At 37.6% G+C, this 13,205-nt stretch overlaps 1 protein-coding gene across 6 annotated transcripts in view; it reads left to right on the top strand.

The window, feature by feature from the left end:
• The window catches only part of RBMS1 (RNA binding motif single stranded interacting protein 1), a 148,340-nt gene that overhangs the window by 130,582 nt on the left and 4,553 nt on the right, over positions 1–13,205 (top strand). For 5 of the 6 annotated variants that reach the window (XM_048072270.2, XM_048072271.2, XM_048072269.2 and 2 more), the window contains exons 7-12: positions 6,134–6,249; positions 7,126–7,175; positions 7,268–7,361; positions 9,897–9,947; positions 12,061–12,171; positions 12,827–12,907. In XM_048072270.2, the coding sequence (XP_047928227.1) occupies positions 6,134–6,249; positions 7,126–7,175; positions 7,268–7,361; positions 9,897–9,947; positions 12,061–12,171; positions 12,827–12,907 (503 nt within the window). The remainder of the gene's footprint in view (positions 1–6,133; positions 6,250–7,125; positions 7,176–7,267; positions 7,362–9,896; positions 9,948–12,060; positions 12,172–12,826; positions 12,908–13,205) is intronic. The other variant, XM_066999485.1, reaches the window with a different exon arrangement.

Here is a 13,205-nt window from a genome sequence, read left to right on the forward strand (position 1 = left end):
AGGGCCTGTAATGAAATAGGTGTGGGAGGAAGAACATCTGTTTAACAAAAACATGCTTTCATAATGCAGCTTTGTTATTTTAACTAAGTTTGCGTTTAAATAGTAGAGTGAGTTAAACACAGTTGTAGGAAACAGGAATACAGAACAGAAACTCTTCTGTGAGTCTGAGAGGGCTGAGGGTAGTGCAGGGGGTTCACAAACGCATCGGTTGTAGACTTTTTGAGTGACGTGTGCCTCATGCTGAGCATCGATGATGTTAATCAAGCTGGACCCAGATGCAGCAAGCTACTAATTTTTATTTCCCTGCTTCATACTGGCTTAATGAAATATATTCGATATTTAGTGTGCCCTCTTTTGTCTTCAATCCGGAAGAAGGAAGGTTAGCTCAGAGAACAATTTCAAATGCACTGCAAGTTGGTATGATCCTGTAACTCCTAGGAGTGGTATATTAGTTTCACTGCTCGTTCTAGTCTGGGGTTTGTACTTTGGTTATGCAAGTTATTTTAATATCTTTTTCTGTTTTATGGGCTATTACGTTTTGTCCATTTCTCTCAGGACTTTGCTTTTGTATTGCACGCCCTTTTCAACTGAACATTTATTACATTATTGCTATAATCTTGAAATAACTTTTGCATTTAGTTCTGCTTTTGTCCGTAAAGAATTATTGTTTTCTTTGTGATATTTAAACTTTTCTGTTGCCCAGTGAATCATGAATCTCATGAGGTAAATCGGGGGAAAGAGAGACTAAACTAGTATAAGGAACCAGGACATAGAAGAAGAGTAGTGACGACAGAGACAACATGCTTAGCCTCCCTCACTAAAAATATATATTTAAGATTTACTATCTTCTTGTTTTGTGCTGGACCCAAAACAATTGCAGAAATGATCTGCTGGGCAAAATCATGAAAGGCATCTCCTCCCTATCACAGCAGCGTGTAGCTACATGATGATACATGAGAATAGTTGTATAAATAATTACAGAAAGCAGTTGTGTTGTAGAACACATAAGGACACACCAAGGTATTCAAGGCTGAGTGTATTTGTCTCCCTTAGCATTTTTTTCATTATAAAGGTAAAAAACTACAAAAGTTATATGTTTGTTAGATTCTTTCATACCTCTTTTACTGAAGAATAACATACATGATATTTTTGTTTTAATGGAAGAAAGGCAGAGAACATTTTTGCTGAGCAACCCATAGTATTTTTTCTTTGGCTTCAGGAATGGTGGGTTATGGTGATGACCCAAAGGTCACAGATCATCAGTTACCCACCTTCCTCTTCCCACTTAGAGTGAAGATATTGATCACTCCAGTTTTGTTTCAAGGAGGAAACTGGAGACAAGTGCGAGAGCCCTGCTCCTGCCAGTGCTCTTGACATAGGTTAGGGAGAGGTGTACCAGGTGTGGTAGGCATCACTGCTTGAAATGGTTCTGATCTTTGATGTCTGTCTAGTGCAGGAGGGGAATGAAAATGGAGCCTTGAAGTAGTTACCTTACTTGCTTACCTTTAAAAAGTATCCAGCACTGCAGATCTCTGTATAGTGACTTGCAGCCACTTGACCATAAACTCACCTTTCTTAGTTGTCTTCCACAGGCCCTTTAGGAATAGTCCATGAACCACAGTCTGACAACCACTGATAAAGGGTATCGAGAGGTCACAGTGCTGGTGTTAGTCCTGATTGATACACTGAAGACAGCAGAGCTAAGATTTTACCCATTAGAAAAAGGATTAGAAGCTTTTACTGCTCTAGTTCTCGTAGTTCATAATTAGTTTTAAGGAGCAACACTGGGAAAGGAAAAGAAAAATGCTGCTTAAAAACACTCAAAATGTAGCCCTTTGACAAATTATTAAATACTGTGTAAATTATCAAAGAAATGTAACCCTGAACACTGCATTTCAGTAAAGATTAGGATGGTGTGAGGAGCATATACTTTGTTTCTCTTTAAACATACAAAGCTACTGATATTTGAGGTCTTGGGTTGCACAATTTCTTTTTTTAATTCCCACAGCTTTTGGCAAATGTTTCTAGCCGTACAGGCTTACTGCATCATTAAAGTGCTGTTAGAATTCATTAGTCTCATATGCTTTGTCACTAGAAAATATGCGATGAAAGTTTCTAAAAGATTCAGGTTAGCAGAAAACTGAATAAAGGAATAGTATTTTAAAGCTTCTGTTGCAATTTTTTGTACCTAAAATGAGAACTTAGTGAAGTGTCGTTAAAATTAGCCATGTAAAGTCAAGAGTGCAGACATGAAGCCCAATACAAGAACATCAATCTTGTTCTCGTGTTTCATCATATCACCCAGTGTGTATTTGGGTAGACACTGAGCAGATGAAGACTGAATTCTAATGTACATATGTGCACAACATGTGTGTGACAGGGAAGTATTTACTCTCTAACGTTATGCTCACATCTTTCTTCTGTTAAGACATTAGTCCTAGAAGAGGGTGATTCAGGGCAAGGAGAGCTGCCCAGCACTTTCCACAGCCAGGTTTTAAAGCCCTGGGCTGCTGTTAAAGCACTGAGAAGTGCACAGTTACAGACAGTCTCTGTGGCAGTAGCTCATCAGACATCTCCATACTACGGAGGGTGTCTGCTGGTTTTCATTAAGTGTCAGCAGAGTGGGCATTTTACACATAGTGTTTCAGCTGTGGAAGCATAAATCCATTGTAAGTCATAGCCTTTAAAATCAGCCATCTCATAGCCATGCATGCAACTCCGAATATTTATACTGTGCCTCTGTCGTGCACATACAGACAAATCACTGTGTGATTAATGGCTCCCTTCATTGCTGGGCCTGCACGCTTCCCAACAATTAAACAATAAAAATGACTCTCCCTTCCTTCCTGAACCACAAAAAAAAAGATTGTTTGACTGGTCTGTAGGGCTTGCTGGAGCTTTTAGTTTGTATATATCTAACATATTCATGTTTGTATGTGTTTGAGAGAGAATAACTTAGGTATCTTATGACAAACAGGAGGGAAGCTAAGCTGAAGAAATAAATTTCTGAAGAGACTAAGGGCTGTGATCATTCTTCTGTGGGAGGGGGATCAATAGATCATACTCAGCTCCTCTGAAGGTTTATTTCCTTTGCATGAATCTCCCTCTGATGACCATCAGTCATTGTGTTCTTGAAGCGGTGAACGTAGGTGGTGCTCAGGTCACAAGTGTGGAAGAGCAGCCAAAAGCTGTAGTTTGGCTTTCCATTGCAGCAGTCCTTCCCATCAGCATTCAGATCTTGAACTGGAGTCAGGGAAGGCGAAGGCTATAGAGCATTCTCACAGCAGTTGGTGGTATTAAATAGACAGTTGGCTGGTTTTTTTTTTTTTAATGCAAACTGGAACTTTCATAGCATTTGGCTTCATTTATGGACACGGTTAGGAGCAAAGAAGCTGGAAGGTCAGAAACACACGGGTTCACATAACCAGATCTACATTCAATAAGATGGATAACAAACTTCTGGAAATCACAAATTGATTTATTTTTTCTTTTTCTTTTCTTTTTTATTTTTTTTCCACGGCTGCATGTGCTGGATATTACATATGCACAGTCCGACAGATGCAGATCGTTTTTCTTCAATTTTTTCTGTCTTTTTAAATTTGTCAGGGAGTGCTTCCGGTACACAAATGTTTCATCATTTAAAATTAAGTTGTTTTCAGTCACCTAATGACAAAAAATTAATATTTATTCTTAAAATAAGGTTTTATGAAATTTTTATTCAAACAGTTGAACAGATTTGCTCTGACTTTCAAAATAAATGATCTTTATCTTCAGACAATGATTGGAAATATAAGCCCAAATGACCATTTCAGAAGAGTTTTGGACAACTCATCATGGGGTCTTTTAACGAAGGCATAATGTGGCTTTAAATAAAGTATTTACTACCTGTGACTGCTATAATACAGAATCACAGGGCTAGAAACCTCTAGTATTTTCTGATGCCTTTATATGCTGTTCTCAAGCCACTTTCATTTGACTTTATCCAAAAATTTATAGTGTGTATTTTGGAAGTTGCATGTGCTTCTCACAGTACTAGATGGTTTGAAATAATTCATAAATAGTCAGAGACAAATACTCAACTTGGGGAATAGCTTTTTTCATCTAAGGTAGTTAACTATGCATATCTCAGTGTTCTCCTTCTGGTGTATTTTTTTCCTCACCATGTAAAATCAGAGAGTCAAAATAATTTCAGACCAGAACCTGACATCCTTAGCCATACTGAGCAATATCTCCTGAGATTAACTCCATTTTTCAGTAGGACTACATGTAGATTAAAATGCTGTGTGATCTGACCAACATCAGTTAGTCCTTCAGCATATCAATATAGTAACTTTCTGCCCCAGATATGCAAAGGCTTCTCTTTCTAGAAAACCCCAAAACAAAACTCACCTCTGGTAATGCAAAAAATCCCCTTAGAAATGCAAAATTTTGAAGACAATGCTGTCCAGTTTCTGTCTCCTGCTTTAGGGTTTCTGTTACTTCCTTGTGCGTTTACTCTTCATAGGTCTCCAATATCTTTTCCAGTGTCGTTAGCCTAACCTTCTCCTAGTTTATTTTATGATTGTAGGATTTTAATTACCATTCTCTGTAAGATAATCCATTTTAAGTTAATTCAGTTGTCATGTGCTAAAGTCTGCCTCTCGGAGATAAAAGTGATTTGACTGTTGACTAACAGCCTGCCGGTTGCAGTGGTACACGTCTCTGAAGGATGTGTGGTCAAGCCCAAAGATGAGACAGGCAAACCCATACCAGTTCTGCCTCCCAGTCCATCCACCTTTTATGAAGAAGGCTGTCAAAAATGTATCGTGTAGGAAGCATGATTTTTCCCAGTAGAACCAGAGCTAGTATTTCATGTATGCCATTCAAAACCAGTGATGACTCGGCGACCAGCAGGCTGTGTTAGTTTTGTGTCAATTGTTTAAAAGTCGTGCTCTTTGCCAGGCTATCAGTCCTCTGAGGTTTTTAATACTCATTGTTACTCTGACTTAAGAGAAGAACTAATAATTTTTTTAAATGCAGGCAGAATGAAGGGTATGTCAGCGCTGGTCAAGGTTGTACTAATAGATTTTATTGCATGATATAGATACGCTGACATTTTCCTCTGGGTTGCCTTTTTGCGTGCAGTATCCCCCAGCCCCCATGTGTTTACTTTGCACTGGGACACTCGCATGTTGTCAGATCCAACCTCATCTCATTCAGGTGTTTCCACACAGAAAACGACTTAGAGGAGTGTCACGTTAAAGCTTAGACAGCTCATGTCTCAGGAATTATTGGCAGAGAAGTGTTCATATCCAAGTCATAACAGAGCTTCCACCCTGTGATTAGGGAGGGTGTGGTGTGATGGGGCTGTAGCAGAGCTGTGCCTCAGCCACGGATACACAGGAACTTCTGCACTTTAAGCCAGTCCTAGGGGAAGAACACTATGCAAACTTTTCTTTTTGATTGCTTGAATTTCAGCACTGATGTTGAAGTCATGGCAAGGATTATGTTATGACAAAACTTTAAAAAAAATACAGCAATCCCATTCCATGGCATTTTGCAAAGAACAAGATAGAATAAAAATCTTGAAGAATTTCTGGTTGCATTGTGTGCTCTTTATAGAGTGGAGATAAAAAGGGAATGGAAAGTTGTGGCATTTTTTCAGTGCAAGGTGGCAGGAGATAAAGGTACCACTCTGTCCAGCAGATTAGACTAAATGGAGGAACAGTGCCAGCTCCCAGGCCATCCTGGATGACCAGAGCCACTTGAAGTTTTGGGATATTGCTGAAACCTCCAAGGTCAGGGGGAAATATTTTAAAGCCCTTTTCGCAGATTTATTCTTCACCCTCCTTATAGGCAAAGCTCAGCGTTAAAATGACAGTTCTCATTAATACTCAGAACAGATGTAGTCAGGACATACAGACCATGTTTCTTTCCAGTAAGCTTTGGAGCAGTACTTTAAAATCAAAGACATAAGGTGTTCCAGGTGCTCTCTGTGTGTGTGGCAGCAAAACAGTCATTGGTGCTATAGTGAGAATTTGTGCTATTTAACTGTAATATTCAAAATTTAAATTGCAAGACATATACCTCACTTGGAACACTGAATACCTGTATGTGAATACTACTGCAAGTAATGTTCTTTCTTTCTTCTCAGTTCCTGCAGAACCCTTATTGTGCAAGTTTGCTGATGGAGGACAGAAAAAGAGACAGAATCAGAATAAATATATACAGAATGGAAGAGCATGGCACAGAGAAGGCGAGGTGAGACTTGTAAGTCCTCCCTTCAAGCTCTAGTGTGGGTGTACAATAATGAATACTTATGGAAATGATAGGCATTGAGACTTCTTGGCTCGGCACTTTGGCATATTAAAATGTGCAAGCAACTCTTGCCTGACAGTTTGCAACTCTATAAAATACTTAAATGTACCTTCCTTGGGGGGGGGGGGGGGGGAAGCAAAATGTGAAACACTAAATCCTACCTCATTAAAGTGAACAATAACATTTCCTTCACCTTGGTCAGGAATATACCTGAACTATCTTTCAGATACTGTAAAGCAATCTGGAACACAACTTCATTTACGTATAGTAAATAATCCCTTTTTTTAATGAAGAACTGAAATGCATGTCCATTTTCTAAAATTAAAATAGTGTACTAGTGCAGTGCAGCATTAAATTTTTGGTTTTGTCAAAACTTTTTAAAATCTTTAATGTTCAAGATAATACTTTCATAGACTTTCTGTGGTTATCAAACCTAGACAACTCTTATGTATGAGACAACAAGATTCAAATGTGTCTTCTGAAAAACAGCACTCTCCATTCATTTTTATAGTTAATATGTTGTAGGCAACACCCTAACATAATCATCTTCATGCCCCACCTCTCAAACACATGCATGTTCTGTAAGCCAGGTATTTCATAGATTGCATTTTGTTCTCGCTGGGACCTTGGAAACTTGAACTTTTAGCCAATATCACTGACTGTCTTTATAATTAGTTCTGTCAATTAACCTTTCCCTAACTGTACAATAATAAACTATCTCAGTACAAATTTTCACTTAAAAACAATACAGCTAATGAAAGACTAAGAAAAATAATTTACAATCAAAATAGATCATGTCAACTCTTTCTTTCCACTTTTTTTTTAAAGGCTGGAATGACACTCACTTATGATCCAACCACAGCTGCTTTACAAAATGGGTATGTTAAATACTGGCACACTAAGAAAAAATGTTTGCATTATGAAAAATGCATAAAACTGACATTTAATAAATATTTCTGTATTTTTCTAGATTTTATCCATCACCCTACAGTATTACAGCAAACAGAATGATCACTCAAACATCTATTACGCCATATATTGCTTCGCCGGTTTCCACATACCAGGTTTGTATTTAGAACTTAGTAGCTGAAATGATACACTGGAGTTTATTTATCAGTTGCTACATACATCTGGTTTTCTGCATTCTCTAATAATGCTGCATTTTAATGGTCTCCATGCTGTACAGCATGAGACTGAAGGCCTTAAAAACTAAAGGTGTGTTTGTTTCAGGAAGCACAGCAATTTAATGACATGTGTTGTCCTGCCAAACAAAGGCTCTAAATTGTGTGGTGATGGCTACGGTGTTTGCAGCCACTTCTGCATATCATGGTCACATTCTTTTAATGTCAACAATGTATAATCATTTTTTATTTAAACCTTTCTTGGTTTAGGTAAATATTACGTCAAAGATATTTCTCCATGATTTTGAACTTTTCTTCAAGTTGTTTCAGCCCACACAAAAAGAAGTCCAGCAATCGTGTTTCATAGGTGGTCTAAGAAAGCTACAGAAACAGGCTTAACATTAGAGAAGGAAACTTGAAAAAGAGTTCTGAATTGTATGAGCGTTCAAATTCAGTGCTTTCACATTAGGAGTAAAGCGTTTAATAGTTGTTGTTTTTTTTAAAACCAAAAGTTACTTTATTTTGGACAATAGATATTAATCATGTACATTTTCTGTTCTTAGGGCCCAATCCAAAGTTTTCCTGAAAAGGGGTCTCTTTTCTCATTTTTATAGGTCTTGTCTCAGGTCCCCACTACGGGGTATTGACAATGCAACATGCTGAGAAATGGCATGAAGCAGTTTTTGTACTTTGATGTAAATCAGTTAGGAATGCTCAATTTTATGCCATCGAACACTTCAGTTTGCAAACAACTTGCATTTAATCAACTAGCATGGCAGTCTCGGCTGTCTGATTGGTAATTACTACTTGAGACATGCCAATTATCACAATACTAGCTAAATGATTACCTATTTTGGCATTTCACTGTTTAACACCTAAGTTTTCTACCTGTGGGCCATCTTGTCAGTATTTTTGGGCAGATATACCCATGTACTCTCCCATTCTAGGTGAGAGCAATGAGGAATATTGTCTAATATTAGTCTGGAGGTCTATTGCCTTCTTGCATGAGCAGAGTTATGTAGGAGGTGTGTGCTCTGGGATAAAGGGCAGCTGGATTCATTTTGTATGAATTTCTGAGGTGACTTAAGCAACAAAATGTTTGCTCTCAGTACTGTATTTTTCAGTATATGGGATCATTCTGCTTTGTACAGCAGTATCTTAAAAATTACAGCAATCTCTTCCCCAGAAAAGTATTCCAGTGGAATTAGCAGCTGTTCTTTATTAAAACATAAATTATGAATCAATATAAGACTCTCAGATATTCAGAATCTAAGTGAAAGTTGAAAGTTGGCATGGAAACATGCTTCTTGGGGAGTACAGTGTCGCTTTTCTGGGCTTATTGAGACAGGCAGGCCACAATACTGTATGTTTCCCAAAATGTTGTTACCAGTGTTTCGGTATACATGACATAGAGCTTAAATTGTTGTGGATGGAGTTACTAACGTCATGATATCTAAAGTGCCACAGTAATAGGAATTGAAAATTAAATTGAGGCATTCTGTAGTGGGGAGGAAGGAGGTTCCTGGCCAGGAGAATTTCACAATGTAAGCATTAGTCACATCGCCATTACTGATCTGTTCCACTGAAACTGGCAGCATTCTGTCATCTACCCAACAGAACATATCATGAAAGCATGATTTATTTATTTTTTCTTTGAGGCATGGTATAACCTGTTCCTAGACATATTCTTATTAAAGGTAAACAAATTTAATAAAACTTCGGCTAGTGTTTGTTTCTACAACTCCTGTATACCCAAATGACAGTACTAAGCCAGTTACTATCATAGAGGGAGTAGATTAGCCAAAGCTTTAGTCAGGCTGTACCAGTATTTTTTGCCATTAAGCTTTTGCCTGGGGAAAGGGAGGGTTCAAGTGTTTTCTCTTTTTTACCATTCCGTTTTTGAACTCCTGGTTGCACTTTTTCTGCTTGAAAAATAATAATAATAATAAAAAATTACTTTGATTTGAAAGTCAATGCCAAAAGCAGGGAAGAAATGTTTCAGTCTTGCAGAAAGCACCTCACCTCACCTTGATTTTTTCAAGTGGTCTGTGTATCTGTCCTGTTCACAGGACACTGGGGAAGATGACGGAGGAGCTTAAGGGGTTTTAAATGTCTAGCAGCAGTGGTGAGTCACTTCTGCATGGTGCAGGTCAGAATCCTGCTTTATCCTACACAAATGGTACCTACAGGACAAGAAGAGGAAGCATTTTCATCTAGCCTTCAATATTTCTTGCAGCGCATTTTTTCAAAGAGCTGTTGCAACCAGCTCTTTTTAACTAAGACAATCATATAACCTATTAGAGTACCCTTTACTCCTTTTAATTTACCTTGTTATGCAAAGTTAGGCATCTTGCCTTGATTTAAGCATTTGGGTAATCATTTTTTTTTGAGACAAAACGTGCCAGCTGCAAGAGGAGGGGAATAACATACTGCAATGTCTTCATTAAAAAGAATATTAAAATGCCAATTTTGTTCTAGGTTCAGAGTCCTTCTTGGATGCAGCCTCAACCGTATATAATGCAGCACCCAGTAAGTTTTTATGCTTCTCCATTGTTGTGTTACTGATTGTGTAAATACTTTATGTAGTTTAAACAACAAGAAATAGGCTACTTCCCACCCAGTATCTTCCAGAGTCTTGACAATTGCATCATGATGATTAAATCATGGATGAAAACAGAAGAGAGAAGGGATGATCCTAACCTGAACTGGGGCCTCATCTTATTAGGAAAAAAAAAGATAACTGCCTTCAGGGTATCAAGATGATGAGGACAATTAGATTTACCAAGTTAACGTCCTGAGGAAACTTTTTAAATTTGTTTTTTTAAATGAAGAACATTTTGCAGATACCAATGCTTTACATACTGTGTACCTATCAAAAGCTGCAGTTGAAGACTCAAGGTTTTAGAATAGCTCTAGAGTAGTTCAGACTGGATAATTTGTGACAGATAGATGGATGTGGCGATATAAATGGCACCACAGGCACTCAGTTGAAAAAACCTGCATAGCCTGTTCTGGCTACACCACTCATGAGTAATGCTATTCCCCTTACACTTTTGGTTGTGGCATCTATACCAGACTGTCAGGTATTCTAATCTATACTCTCACGTGATGTTTTGCTTCTTATCTATGTCATTTGCCGATTGAGTACTATTCTGTCTGCGAACTATAAGACTTGTTGATATGAGCATTACAAATAAGAACAGGCACTTTTCATATATCTCCTGCAGTTAACAAACAAGTCTGTTTCCAGGTATAGAAAGGCTATTGTCCTGACTTTAGTTAACCTCTCCATGCAGATTATGGAACGTAAATCTTTGTGGCAGAACATTTTCTTCTTGTGCGTGCAGAGAAGGTGGTACTGAACCAGAGCACCTTCTCACGCACTTCATTGTTGTTGCATTTGTGTTTTTTGAATGTTAAACACATGCACAACTGGTTTCAACTTTTCTCTGTCAACACAGATTTTCATAAAAAATAATCTTACAAATTATGCTGTAAAAGACACAAGTTAATATGTTTTAACACTATATCGGTTTTAGAGGTACACAATATGAGATTTTGTAGCTGAAAATAAAGATCTAGATTCCTGCCTTAAGTTTTAGTTTTGGCCTGTGCAAAGACTAGTGCTGTCTTACTCATTTGCTTTGCAGAGAAGCCTGCAGTCTACAGACAGGAAATTCTTTCAGTGTTTGATGTGCCTGTGACTCATTTCAGCTACACTGGTCACATGGTTGTTTTTCCAGCTATACTCTGTAGGGTTTTTTTTTTTCTTTTTAAGGAATAGTTACAGATTCTAAATACTGGCTTTCAGTACACCACAATTATTTCTGTTAGTTTTGAACTTCCATCAGTTTTAATCAACACTTCTGCAAGCACAACTCATACAAAGTGTTTGGAAATGTGTTTTTGCAGAACATGACTGGTAAAATGAGATCTGTTGATAATCTTCCATTTCAGATAACTCTGAAAACCCTACAAGTGTGCCCTGCATATTAAGCAATCTTGAGTGTTTAAAAATTATAATTCACTCTTTATAGAGTTAACAAAATAGTACAAGAGTGATAGAGCCGTTCTGGTAGTTGGTATTTTCACAAAAGAACCAATCAGCTTTGCTAACCCACTCTTTAAAAATTTGTGTGCTAGTGAAACCTGCCTTTCAGTAGGGCAGCTTTGTCTTGTGTGTGAACATCCTATGTGTGCAGGTAGAATTCCCCTAACAGAGATGTTCCTCCAAAGCCCCCATTTCTAAAGATGAGACAAAAGTTTCTCCTTAAAACCTGAAATTCCAAAGCTTAAGCTAAGCAAATCTGTACCTGGTAACGGTGCCAGTTTTTAGTGTAAGGTCAACATGTGGTTAAACTCAGATGTTAAACTAATTTTACAGTGTTTTCAGCAGGTGTCTCAAGTGCACTGTGTGTAAGTTGCACATTCAATAGGAAGTCAATGCAGTACAATTATCAAACTGTGCAAAACGTATGTGCAACAAAATGCCCAAGACCTGTGTCCTGAGTCAGTCAGTGCCTTGGACTAAGGAGATTTTGTGGTATATCCCCTTGGAAGGATAGCTTATACTTAGACTCAAATCAAAAATGTAATTAAAATCTGAGTGTTGCCTTAATCATTTCTTTCTCTGTTTTAATAGGGTGCTGTACTGACTCCCTCCATGGACCATACCATGTCACTACAGCCTGCATCAATGATAAGCCCTCTGACACAGCAGATGAGTCATCTTTCATTAGGCAGTACTGGAACAGTATGTAGCAATTTAATACAAAATAGAACTTTTGCAAGTGGAAAATATTGCGTGTAGATCAAAATATGCATGTGCATTTTACATGTTAAAAAAATCCTCTGTCGTTCAATAAAACATTAAGAACAGTCTCCATATATAAATCAGATTCAGCATTTTTTATTCAGTCTATTAACTGATCAGAAATAATGTAAACAAACTAGATAAAGCAAATGAAAAGAACCCAGGAGGTGACTCCAGAGCCGGAATGTAAAAGAACCAACAGTTAATTTTACTCTTCAGAAGATCAGAGATGGTGAAGTTATACATAGGGTGCAACAGAAACTAGACCAAAAGAAGAGATGCAGGCTAGCCTCTAAACTGAAGGACCCATCTTTTCTGAGTAGAGAGTATTTAGAAAAAGAAAAAAAAAGATGATGATAGGGATTAACTGAGAGAAAAATACTTTGCTTAGTCTTTGAAGGCTAAATTTGATTTTTTTTTAAGAACATATCTCACTTTTCTGAAAAAGCAGTTGATTTCAAACAGAAAAGTTTTTCTCATGCATTATTTTGAGGGAAACATTCAATATCTATTAAATAATGTCATGGCAGGTATTTTGAATACTCTTAAATTGACATTGGATTTCAACTCAACTTAATGGACTGTCTCTTTTTAGTACATGCCAGCCACAACAGCTATGCAAGGAGCCTACATACCCCAATATACACATGTCCAGACAGCAGCGGTTCCTGTTGAGGTCAGTATATGTTATAAAAGACCAGAAATAAGAGACATGAATATACTCTTTTTTGTTATTATTATTTTTCCCAATGAGAATTACCAATCAAAGCATTTTAACTGTGAACATACTATGATTACAATGTATATTAAAACTATGAAGTGTCATTATTCTCAACTCAAATGATTAGTATTATAACAAAGAGTGGTTTGTACTTTTAGCAGATAGGTCTCCTGTATGACTGTGGCTCAGCCAAGCTTTGCGTTCTGTGAAATGTAACTGCCAATAGGAACAAGGCCGGGGGGGATACTGTAGT

This window comes from Anser cygnoides, chromosome 6, assembly GCF_040182565.1.
Source record: "Anser cygnoides isolate HZ-2024a breed goose chromosome 6, Taihu_goose_T2T_genome, whole genome shotgun sequence".
NCBI classification, from domain to species: Eukaryota; Metazoa; Chordata; class Aves; order Anseriformes; family Anatidae; genus Anser; species Anser cygnoides.